The sequence below is a fragment of the Ornithorhynchus anatinus genome, chromosome 11, assembly GCF_004115215.2.
Source record: "Ornithorhynchus anatinus isolate Pmale09 chromosome 11, mOrnAna1.pri.v4, whole genome shotgun sequence".
In the NCBI taxonomy this organism is placed as follows: domain Eukaryota; kingdom Metazoa; phylum Chordata; class Mammalia; order Monotremata; family Ornithorhynchidae; genus Ornithorhynchus; species Ornithorhynchus anatinus.
In genome coordinates, this window is record NC_041738.1 from 36599451 (window position 1) to 36612023 (window position 12573).

General features: G+C 47.4%; 1 protein-coding gene across 1 annotated transcript in view; it reads right to left on the minus strand.

Moving 5' to 3' along the window:
* GLG1 (golgi glycoprotein 1) overlaps positions 1–11170 on the minus strand; it is a 137527-nt gene extending 126357 nt beyond the window's left edge. Inside the window, exon 1 of the mRNA XM_029075800.2 lies at positions 10765–11170. Within this exon, the coding sequence (XP_028931633.1) occupies positions 10765–11151 (387 nt within the window). The 5' untranslated portion in view covers positions 11152–11170. The remainder of the gene's footprint in view (positions 1–10764) is intronic.
* Positions 11171–12573: the final 1403 nt, after the last annotated feature.

Consider the following 12573-nt stretch of genomic DNA (forward strand, 5'->3'; position numbering starts at 1 on the left):
TATACTTGACATCAACCACAAAGGACTGCAGTGACACAGGACCGAAAAAACCTGATTAGTATTTAAGTTAAACTGTGTGAAACACTACAGCCCACACAGCCGGCCTTCCGTGGAATTCCCAAAGCTAACTCCCACATTCATTTCCAGATTATTCAGGTGCTGCTCGGCCATTCTGTGAACTACCTCGTTTCTTGCCCTCTACTTTTCTGCTGCCCGTTCTCAGGCCACTCCAACGCTCATTTAATATCTCCGAGAATGTGAGCAAGGAAACAAAAAGATGACAACCCGACTCCTATTCCTCCCCCACCGAGACCCTTGGAGCGCGGGGAGGGGGTGGAAACCAATCCGTAAAATTAGTTGGTACCTGTGAATGTTTTACTTATTTTAACTCTCCCTCTTTCCAATCACCATGCTCTTAACTGACACTATCATCTCTGCAGTAGCTAAAAATCTAAAAATACCATCTTTGGCCCAACTAGCAATTCCAAGAGAAGGAATTAAGAATTGTAACAATGAGCGGGAGGAGGAAAAAGGAGGATGAGAGAGAGGGATTGAGTCGTCCTGGAAGGGAAAAAAAGAGGGATGCCGCACATATCGCATGAATTACAACCAGGAGATTCCCCACAGAGGAGTAAGAAGAAAAAAAAAAGTAACAGAAAGTCTTTTGTTCATGAGCCACCTAAACAAGCTCATGGAAACAATCAAGGGGACATCTGGACACCTCATCTTCACTCCAGAGTGAAAGAGCTATAGTTAACTCCGATTTGTGAAGAAGAAATAACGGCATTATGGAATGTCCTCTAAAATCTCAAGCTGGTCCCTTTGCATTTTCGTTGGCAAAGTACATTAATTTGTATTTGTTCACCTTCTGCTACAACAAACTTGTCTTTGGTCACACCTCTGCAAAGCCTATTTGGGTCGTTACTTTTGACTTCATCGTCAATTTGACACCATCCGGAAGACGCTGACTTATTTGGTTTTTTATGCTTTTTGTGAAGTGCTTACTATGTGCTGGACACTGTACTAAACACTGAAGGAGATACAGGATAATCTGGTTGGATACGGTCCATGTCCCACATGGAGCTCACAGCTTTAATCCCCATTTTACAGATGAGGCACCTGAGGGCCAGAGAAGTTAAGTGACTTGCCCAAGGTCCAATAGCAGACAAGGGGCGGAACTGGGATTAGAATCCAAGTCCCGAGTCCCAGGCCCGTGCTCCCTGGATGATTTTCAGCTCCACGGCTGGACTGCTTACCGACAACCCGACTGATTTTTTCCAATGGCACCAAGAGCAAGTTGTCCTTACTCCCTCCCTGCAGGGAGAGATAGGGAAAGCAGATTCCCTGCATCTTTAAAAGAACACCAATCAGGCAAGCCAGGGCTGCAGTCTGGCAATGAGAAAACAGAGGAAGAGAACTCACAGACTGACCTGAATGATCCAGCAGGCTCACGGGGGGGTTGGAGGGAGCCCCCGCACTGATAACTGTACTGTAGTGACCACCCACACCACCGATCACTACACCACTCAGTCGATAGTATTTATCAATGCCTACGTTGGGCAGAGCTGTAGACACAGTTTCTGTAGTGCATGGTTACCACATTCGCCTAACACGTGAAAGGTCCCTGGTTCGAAACCGGATGGAAATACCTTCCCTCTAGAATGTAAGCTCGTTGTGGACAGGGAATGTCTCTGTTTACTGTTGCATCGTATTCTTCCACGCACTTAGTACAGTGCTCTGCACACTTACGTAAGCGCTCAATAAATTCGATTGAATGAATGGCCAAAATTCGGAGAGTTCAATGGAGACAAAGGATAAGGTCCCTGCACATTCTTGGTGCTGAACAATGCATTTCTAAGAATTCGAGGCCAACAAAGTTAGTGAGAAATTCAATCGATTTCTGCTAAATGACCTTTAATCTTTTAGCCCAATTTCAACTGTCCCTATGCTATTTCTGTAGCTACAGTAAGCCTGAAATTGTTTACTTCAGACTTTTGTGATATTCTGATAAAACTCAAAATGCTGAATTTAATTAGATAGGTTACATCAGTGGTGAGAAAACCTATTCTGTGCCGCAACGCAAGAAAGATTAAGGCTCCCTACCAACTATTACTCCTGTTTAGCAAAATTCCGATCCAAGCCTCTCAAAAAGTCTGCAATGTTTTCATATCCATCTCTTCTTGGAACACACAGGCACTGTCAACGCCCATTCTTCAGTTTTTCAGAGTGAGCCGCCTTCCTCCCGTCTTCAGAATGTCCTGGTGCCTTCCGAGCAAGATCCATTTAAAGGACAACCTCGGGTCTATTTTAAGGTGGTGATCTTATAGAATTTGAGCCATTCCATTTTCAACACCAGAATTCCAGAACTTCCTCCCGGCTTTAAGTGGGAGTGGGAGTTTCTGAAATTCCAGAATTAAGCTTCATCGGCTCGTGGGAGGCTCTTTGAGTCCAGGGCTGTTTTCCGTTTCATATACTTAGGGACCCGAGAAAGTTCAAACGGCACGGCCATTTTTCTCCCTCGAATGCCTTCTCAGAAGTGATATTATACAACTTGGTTTCGAGTCCGCTTCTTCAGGCCGTAATAAACGACGCTGAAAACCAGGGCAAATTCAGCTCTCCCACTCTAAAAATGTTTTCCAACTGCAGCAGAGCTATAAACACAGAGGAAACATACGCCTTGTGCTATCTGGTGCCTCCAATTCCTGATTGGAATTCAAATGCCCTTATTGCCACAAGGACTTTGTCCAGACCATGGACTTAGAGCCTCGCCTCAAATTTTACATTTTTGTAATGGAAGAAACCTTTGCCAGCTATTGTCGCCCTCCCTGCCCCCGATCACCACTTTACACATGCTACACCAGCGCTGTTGCAAATTCAATGCCAGCAATCTTCAGTTCCACTTACAGGCAAAGCCTGCCTAGGATGAGATGCACGCTTCTGCCACGGAGAATGTGATTAAATCCAGTTTATTAAAAAGCTAAGCTTCAGATCCGGGCTTCCTATAGGCGAGTCGAAGAGCGCCAGCTATACACTGACAGAATGCAAGGCTGAGTGCCAATGAAAGCTTATTTCCATCCCTCTGCAATCCTAATAGTTGTTTTCCCAGATTTAAAAAGAAATACGTCTATTAGTGGCAAACGGGAATGTTACCCTTTTAAGACTGCCATCACTTGGGAGCTGAACAACTGGCATTAGACAGGGGTTTAAGTACGAAGTAAACAAATACAGTGCCTAGAAGCTGCAACTGGCAGGTACCCGCTCAGCGAGGGCAGGGATCACGACTATGAATTCTACCATGATCTCCCAAGCACTTAGTACAGTGTCCTGCACAGAGTAGGTGCTCAACCAACACTACCGACTGACTGAGCACGGTGAGGAAGGAACTGTTGGGCGATCCACCTAGGGGCAGTCTCATCTTTTGATCGGGAAGGACAGCTACAGGCATTAAACCCACCATCAGCCTTCGCAAAGCATTTAGTGTTTGCTGGAGCACTGAACTAGACCCTGCGAAGAAGTACAAAGGAACAAGAACAAGGTACAAAGGCTCCTCCAGGTTAAGGAGTACACCTGCACCCAAACAAATACAAAACACAGACCTACAATTACATCTCAAAGGGCAACCGCTAGGGCCATAAATCTTAAGAACACAAACAACAGAAATCAGAGGGAGACTTGCAAAGATATGCAAAAGAGTTGGGTTAGTTGGGGGGGGATGCCCTAAAGTCTTGGGGAATTAATCCGGGAAGGCGTCCTGAAAGAGGGGGGCTCACACAGCACGTTGAAGTAGAGAAAGGTGCACTCTCCCATTGCTTAGTACAGTGCTCTGCACACAGTAAGCACTCAATAAATATGACTGAATGAACAAAAGAAAGGCCAAATTTAGCAGAGAAGGAAAGGTGTTGGGGAGGGGGGATGGTAGGGAATGTGTACTCAAGTGGCCTGAGAGTTTGTTACTTTGTTTGTTTAGGGATGGTTGACAGGTTTACTTGGGCAGATCAAAACATGTAGTGTGTGGAGTAGTTTTCTTTTGGGGGGGAGGGGGGAGATTAGATAAGAGGGAACCAGTTATTAGCTGGACTTGAAACCCAAGGTCAGAAATTTCCAGTGACTGGACAAACAGCCTCTCCCCCATTGTTCAAACCCTTTTTTCAAGATGGGTGACCCAAAGTTGGTGCTAGACCACAACTTCAACTCCCTGTGACCATTACCAGCTTTCTCATTTAAAGCTTTCTCATTTCCTTAGCAACCTTTTCTTACTTTCTGAGGTGAGAAGAGAGGTGGGGTGAGAGCAGGCCCATATATGAATGGGAAATATTTCTCAATGGAAGACTTGCCAATTTCATTAGCAATAAACAAATAGCAAGTGCCTACCTGGGTAGGGCCTGTGGCTAGAGAGAGAGAATCAAAGAAACTACAGTCTCGGTCCTCCTGGAGATGCACTTTAAGCTTCATAGATGAGCACAGATAGGCAGAGCAGAACGGCAGCGTAGGACTAACTACAAACCAGATACGAATCCCGAGTGGCATTTTTATCAAATGCTAAAGCTGGGAATCACCTAACAAAAATAAAAATAGAAGGAAACACAAAAACACGGGGGAAATCTCAACTTCTAGCCAAGACCAATTCTATCCAATAGAATCTAGACACACAATCAACAAAGAAGCAGTAAGCAAAGTGGAAACCATTTGCCCTTCTGATCTGGAGGGAAGCTTCTCCTATCAATATTATGCTGGGGAAGCCCAGTAAATTTGCCCGTTTATCCTCCTTCATGTGATCTCTGGAGAAGAGACTTGGATTTTCAAGATGGCAATCCAACACCCTTCCTTAGCATTTCTGCTCACAACAGAAACTGTGCCTGACTGAATATATTCTGAATATTCTCAAAAGCATTTAAGGAGTCAGAAGTCACTTGACTAAAACCAGTTGAGCAAGCCGGTAACTAAGAAAAACAGCAACACTGACAGAATCCTGAATATAGAAGAACTCCTTATAGTTCAGGTACAGATGCCGAAGTTATCAGTACCAAACAATTTGTAAGGCCCATCTGAAAGTGACTGTGCACAGCAGTCTACATCATTGGTATTAATCATTATCTTTAAATTCATCTGGTAACGTGAGCCACTACATAAATTTTTAACGCCCAACTGAAAAAAAAAACCAAAACGAAACTAAAAAACCCTTATCCCAGTTTGAACTTTGGACATATCCAATCAATGGTATTTATCGAGCGCTTACTAATATGCAGAGGACTGTACTAAGAGCTCATAATGAGTTTATAATCACACTGACTCCCCCCTTCTAAGACTGTGAGCCTGCTGTGGGCAGTGACTGTCTCTCTCTGTTCCTGAATGTACTTTCCAAGTGCTTAGTACAGTGCTCTGCACACAGTAAGCGCTCAGTAAATACAAGTGAATGACCTAATGCATCCATAACCAAATCAGAGGTGCAGACTGCATATTTAATAATTATGGCATTTGTTAAGCGCTTATTATGTGCCAGATACTTTACTCAACTATTCTACGTCTCCATTAAACATTCCTAAATTTCTAATCTGTCTTTTCAACAGTCTTATAACAAGTACATCCATTTTTCCTGAAACATAACGGTTGCGTTCTTACAAAAACCCCCACTTTGGAAAACTTGCACTGCCATACTCCTGATCTCTGACATCACACACACGAGGTGTGCACCAAGCCATGTCTTCTGATGCTGAAGGCGACCTACACTGCGGGAGCCGGGGTGGCGGGGAGGGAGACATGCATTCTGGTGGCCGACCTGGGTGCAGACACAGAAAGATTTCCTTCAAGATTCATAGTCAAACGGAATAAAAGAAATTAGCTAAAAACTTGTTTGCCAGAGGCCCCTCCTCACCGGAAAACACAAAGCCAAATAAATTTCAAACCTAAATGGCTCAGGTTTATTTCCTTAAACCAGGTTTATTTCCTATCCTTCAAGGGTGTAAATCAGATTTGTTCAATTCGAACTCCGAAGAAAATAACAGTCCCAGGAGTTGCCTTAAAAAAATGTGGTAAGAATACCACCCTCTTGAATTTATAACATACTTCTGGTCAAACTCTTATTTTCATCCAGATATAAACCAAAAGCACTCCACCCTCCACCACAGGCTCCAATTTCCAGCTACCTGGGGATGAGAAAATTGTAAGTGGCACAGTAGGAAGTAGACGTCTCAATTCTACTATAATGCAAGGGTTGTGTGTTTGACAAACGCCGCATTCTTGACACTCCCCCGACCAATACAGCCCACGTGCACAAAACCATTTCTTTCACTATCTCATCGTGTTCTATCCAGACTGGAGCACGCTGTTGGAAAAACGTTCCCTGATCCCTTTCATTCATTGATATTTATTAAGCGCTTATTGTGCAGAGCACTGTACTAAGTGCTTGGGAAAGTACAATACAATAAAGAGTGACAATCCCTACCCACAAGGAGCTCACGGTCTAGAAGGGGGGGAGACAGCGCACATTATGGGAGAGCTGAGTGCACAGGACACGTTCCCTGCTCTCAACAACTCTAGCAGCTGATTAGAAGAGCTTTCACTATCTTATCAGGGGGGGAAAAAACTGCAGCAAAGGAGTTACAGAGTGAAGCTTCCCTAGAACTGAGGTCTCTGAATACACTAAGCTTTGCTAGAACTTGTAATCTTCTAGACTGAATTACACTATTTGTAACAGCTCTGGCTTGTCCTCCTTTGTTTAGAAATCTTGGCATCCACCTAAACGCCAACTGGCATTACCCCAGGCTTCTTTATCTTGGGCCTGCTCTTCTGAACACTGGCCACAGATTTTCATTAGTGGCAGCCCTCTGTGTTTTTGGTCTATCACTGGGCCATTTTCCCCTTGCAGTTCACAAATATTAGTCTGATACTGAGCGTGAAGGAATTAAATTCTTTAAATGGGCCACTGTTCGGTCTTCCCCTGGTTTCTTCACTTCTAGAAAGAACCACCCTGCATTGCGGAGACAGCTCTGAAGACCACAAAGAAGATCTTTCACAGATCACTGATAAATTTATAAACCATGATTTGAGAAACCCCAATTATACCACGTGCTTTAACAGAAGGAAAGAAAATCTACCATTACAAAAGGCTGCAGTGAGTACAAATTGATGTCTAAAGAATGGGACTGGATAATCACCTCTAAATTACACTGTTATCAAAGCTCTGGCCACTAGACCATCTGAAACCTTTTCAAAAGTATCCAGGGGCCCGTGTTACTTATACCTCTCGACCTCCTATTGATGACAAATCCGCCCCACTCTACACTTTTGGCTTGAAGATTGGATTCAGTGAACGCAAGAGCATGGAAAAAAAAAATCGAACGAAAGGCAATGTTAGAAGAGTCAATATAATTTTAACCTGAAAACTGCCTGAAAAGATAAGGATGGCACCCGCATAGGTGCAATGCAAAGTCACTTATAGGCTGTCTGTGGAAAATGATAGTGGGGCACGCTGGATAGATGATTGAGCAACTCATCAGCAAAGAACCCCGGTTAACTTGGGGGAAACGCATCCTTCCTAGTTTTCCTCTCTTTAGCTCTACTGAGGTAAGGAGGCCCAATGTAGGGCCCTAATTTGCCTCGTTACATCTACAAGACAGGGAGTGAAACATTTCTCAATGTTGCCAAATTTAACAAAAGCAAACACTACTGTTTAAATTATGGTCGGACACCCAGGGAGCTCACATACAGAGCCTTATGAGGCCATCCACTGAATGAGGCCTCACCGATCCCAAAAGCAGGCTATAAAATCCACCTTTAAATCCCGCCCAAACTCTTCACGCTTTTGCAACCTTGAAGGAATTCTGGCATCTGGCAAAATGATCCTAAATGTGAGATTTACTCCCAAACCCACAAAAGGATTTTATCCAACTTTATACTGGATAGCCAAAAAGGATCTGTACATTTTCATCATCATCAGTGATACTTACTGAGCGCTTACTCTGTGTAGACCACTGTACTAAGCGCTTGGGACAGTACTATACAAAAGTTCCTGGCCCTTAACGAACTTGTGAATCCTACTGCTCTTTACAACTCAGATGGGACCGACGAAGAGGATTTAATCTGTGACAGACGGTACTCCTGGCTAAGCGGCTGATCGTTCTGTTCACTGTGACGTTTAAAAGATTTTGCAGATTTGGCAATGAGGGTCGGGGGTAGCCGTAAAGACCATAGCAGGAAGGAGGGTGCATATTGCAAGCCCAATGAAGGAGCGTCACCCCAATTTTCCCCGAGCCTTTGCTGACCACCCCCCTGCTTCCTCTCATTGCATCCCACCTCCAGTCATGGAGAGGCCGGGGAGTGAAAGGGGTGCCAGGGGAGATGACGACACTCCCTAGAAAAGCAGCAAGTGTCTACCCTTTAGACTGTAAGCTCGCTGTGGGCAGGGAATGTGCCTACCAACTCTGTTATATTGTACTCTCCCTCAGTGCTCTGCCCGCAGTAAGCGCTCAATAAATGTGATTGATCGACTAAGGTTCCTGATGTTTTCTGGACATGCCCTTGTGGCAAGAGCGCGGGCTTGGGAGTCGGACGACATGGGTTCCAATCCCGGCTCTGCCACTTGTCTGCTGTGGCAAGTCACTTCACTTCTCTGTCCCTCGATTCCCTCACCTGTAAAATGGGGATGAAGACCGTGAGCCCCATGTGGGACAGGGACTGCGTCCAACCTGATTACCTTGTATCTACCTTAGCGCTTGGAATAGTGCTTGGCACAAGAGCGCTTAACAAATACCATTACTATTATTATTATTACCACGCCCCGTGACCCTTCTTCCCTTTCTGGGGGAGAACGGGACCGGGCTCTGCGGGCCGGGGCAATAGGGACAATCCTCTTGACCTCCCGCAAATCCATACTGTGGGCTCACTGTAGGCAGGGATCATCTCTCTTTAGTGCTGTATTGTACTTTCCCAAGTGCTTAGTATAGAGCTCTGTGCAGTAAGTGCGCAATAAACACTACTTAATAAATGTCACTCTTTAGTGTTTATTGTACTTTCCCAAGCGCTCAGTATAGTGCTCTGCACGGAGTAACCCCTTAATAAATACGAATGAGTGTGCTCCCCCTGTCACCCCCCTCCTCCACCCCGGCTCCCAGGCAGCTGCAATGGGAATCATCACAAAACCCCCTCTGGCCTCCGTCACGGTGTCACAGTGGAGAGGAGGGGGGGAAGAAAGAGAAGAAGCGGAAGAAGGGAAGGAAGGAGAAGAGGTGGAAGGGGAGGAAGGAGAAGAGGAGAAAGAAGGGGAGGAAGAAGAGGAGAAAGAAGGGGAGGAAGGAAAAAAGGAGAAAGAAGGGGGGGAAGGAGAAGAGGAGGAAGGGGAGGAAGAAGAGGAGAAAGAAGGGAGGGGAAGAAGAGGGAAAAGGGGGAGGAAGAAGAGGAAAAAAGGGGAGCAAGGAGAAAAACCGGGAGCAAGAAGAAGAGGGGAAAAATGGGGAGCAAGAAGAATGGGGGGACGGGGAGGAAGAAAAAGGGGGAAAAATGGGGAGCAAGAAGAAGGGGCAAAAGGGGGGGTCAAAGAAGAAGGGGGAATGGGGAAGAAAGAAAGCAAGAAGAAGAGGAGCAAATAAAGGAGCAAAAAGAAGAGGAGAAAGAAGACGTGAGGGAGACGGAAGAAGAGGAGGAGGAGGAAGAGGAAGAGGTTTTGCTGTCTGTCTCCCCCTCACCACCCTGTCTAGACCATGAGCATGTTGTGGGCAGGGGCTCTCTGTGTTGCTGAATTGTACTTTCTGAGCGCTTAGCCCAGTACTGTGCACACAGTAAGCGCTCAATATATACGACTGAATTGAGCTCAGGAGGAGGAGGAGGAAGAAGAGGAGAAGGAAGGAAGGAGAAAAGGAGGAGGAGGATGTCTTTGTGAGGGAACGACTGAATTGAGCTGAAGGGGAGGAAAAAGAAGAGGAGGAGGAGGAGGTCTTTGACACGGAACGACTGAATTGAGCTGAAAAGAGGGAAGAAGAAGAAGAGGAGGAAGAAGAAGAAGAAGAGGAGGAGGAAGAAGAAGACGAGGAGGAGGAGGAAGAAGGAGGAAGAAGAAGAAGAAGAGGCGAAGGAAGAAGAAGAAGAGGAGAAGGAAGAAGGAGGAGGAAGAGGAGAAGGAAGAAGGAGGAGGAGGAGGAGGAGGAGGAGGAAGAAGAGGAGGAGGTCTTAGTGAGGGAACGACTGAATTGAGCTGAAAAGAGGGAAGAAGAAGGAGGGGGAGGAAGAAGGAGGAGAAGGAAGAAGAAGAGGAGAAGGAAGAAGAGGGGAAGGAAGAAGAGGAGGAAGAAGGAGGAGGAAGAAAGAGGAGGAAGAAGACGAGGAAGGAGAAGAAGACGAGGAAGGAGAAGAGGAAAAAGAAGAAGAGGAGGAGGAGGAGGAAGAAGAAGAGGAAAAAGGAGAAGAAGAGGAGGAAAAAGAAGAGGAGGAAGAAGAAGAGGAGGAAGAAGAAGAGGAGGAAGAGGAGGAGGAGGAAGAGAAGGAGGAGGAAGAGAAGGAGGAGGAAGAGAAGGAGGAGGAAGAGAAGGAGGAGGAAGAAGAGGAGGAGGAAGAAGAGGAAGAAAGGAGGAAGAGAGGAGAATGTCTTTGTGAGGGGACGACTGAACTGAGCTGAAGGGGAGGAAGAAGAGGAACAGGAGGAGGAAGAGAGGAGGAGGAGGAGGAGGATGTCTTTGTGAGGGAACGACAGAACTGAGCTGAAGGAGAGGAAGGAGGAAGAGGAGGATGTCTTTGTGAGGGAGCCCGCCCCGGCCGCCCGCCCGCCCGACCGACCTCCCGCACGTCCTGCAGACACTCGAGCACGGCCAGGTTGTTGTTCCAGGTGTGCTTGGGGCAGACCCGGGCCACGTCCTCGCGGCAGGTCTCCTCCTCCGCCAGCTTCCAGCCGCCGGGCCCCGCTCCGCCCCGACGGACCGACGGACCCCCGCCGGGAACCTGCTGCTGCTGCTGCTGCTGCTGCTGCTGCAACGGCTGCAACGGCTGCAACTGCTGCTGCAGCTGCAACGGCTGCAGCTGCGGCTGTCCGGGCCCGGGGGGCTGCGCGGGGAAGCTCCCCGGGGCGCCGTTGAGGCCCATGTCGGCTCGGGCGGCGGCGAGGAGAAGCAGCGGCAGCGCCGCCGACAACGGCGACATCCTCCGTCCACGTCCACACGCCGCCATCTTCCAGCGGCCGCAGCCTCCGCGCATGCGCCGCCGACGCCGCCGACGCGTATTTAAATGAGGGGGGCGGCCGCGGCGGGGGGCCCTCGTGCCACACTCAAGATGGCCGCCGTCCCCCCCGCTACGCCGCGTTTCCTACCGGGAAAAGACGGAAAAAGTGGCCGAACGGAGGGACTCTCTCCGCCCTGATACAGCGGGGGACCGTTTCCGTCGTGTCGGGAGCGGGATAAGGCCATCCTGTTTTGTTAGTTCAGAAAAGAAGGGAGAGAACCGTCAAGGTCGCCACTCCCAAGATGGCCGCCCCATGGGCCCGTCCTTATTCAAAGTCAGCAAGCTTTATTCAACATCCTGCGTTCATTCATTCAATCGTATTTATTGAGCGCCTAGGGGGTGCGGAGCGCTGTCCTAAGCGCTGGGCATGGACAGCTGGGCCACAGAGAGAGCGAGAGAGACCATCCCTGCCCAATAACGGGCTCCCGATCTAAGCAGAGAAACTCCCAGAGAAGCAGGGTGGTTCGGTGGAAAGAGCCCGGGCTGGGGAGTCAGAGGTCATGGGTTCGAATCCCGCTCTGCCACTTCATTCAATAGTATTTATTGAGCGCTTACTATGTGCAGAGCACTGTACTAAGCGCTTGGACTGTACAAATCGGTAACAGAGACATAACCTGCCCTTTGACCGACTTACAGTAATAATAATTATGTTGGCATTTGTTAAGCGCTCACTATGGCAGAGCACTGTTCTAAGCGCTGGGGGAGATCCAGACGTGAGGCTCACAGTCTTCATCCCCATTTTACAGATGAGGCCACTGAGGCCCAGAGAAGTGAAGTGACTTGCCCACGGTCACACAGCTGATGAGCGGCAGAGCCGGGATTCGAACTCATGACCTCTGACTCCCAAGCCCGGGCTCTTTCCACTGAGCCACACTGCTTCCCTGTCTAATCGGGGGAGACAGACAAGAACAATGGCAATAAATAGAATCACTTGTCAGCTGTGGGACTGTGGGAAGGTCACTTAACTTCTCTGTGCCTCAGTTCCCTTATCTGTCAAATGGGGATGAACTGTGAGCCTCGTGTGGGACAACCTGATGACCCTGTATCTCCCCCAGTGCTTAGAACAGTGCCCTACACATAGTAAGCGCTTAACAAATGCCATCATTATTATTATTATCAAACGGGGGGACAGATGGCCAAACAAAACAAGTAGTCGGAAGTCAATATCATCAAGATCAATAGAATCATAGATAGAGACACATCATTAAAATGTAAGCCCGTCAATGGGCAGGGACAGTATCTGTTGCCGATTTGTACATTCCAAGTACAGTACTCTGCACATAGTAAGCGCTCAATAAATACCACTGAATGAATAGAGTAATAAATAATTCATACATTCAATAGTATTTATTGAGCGCTTACTATGTGCAG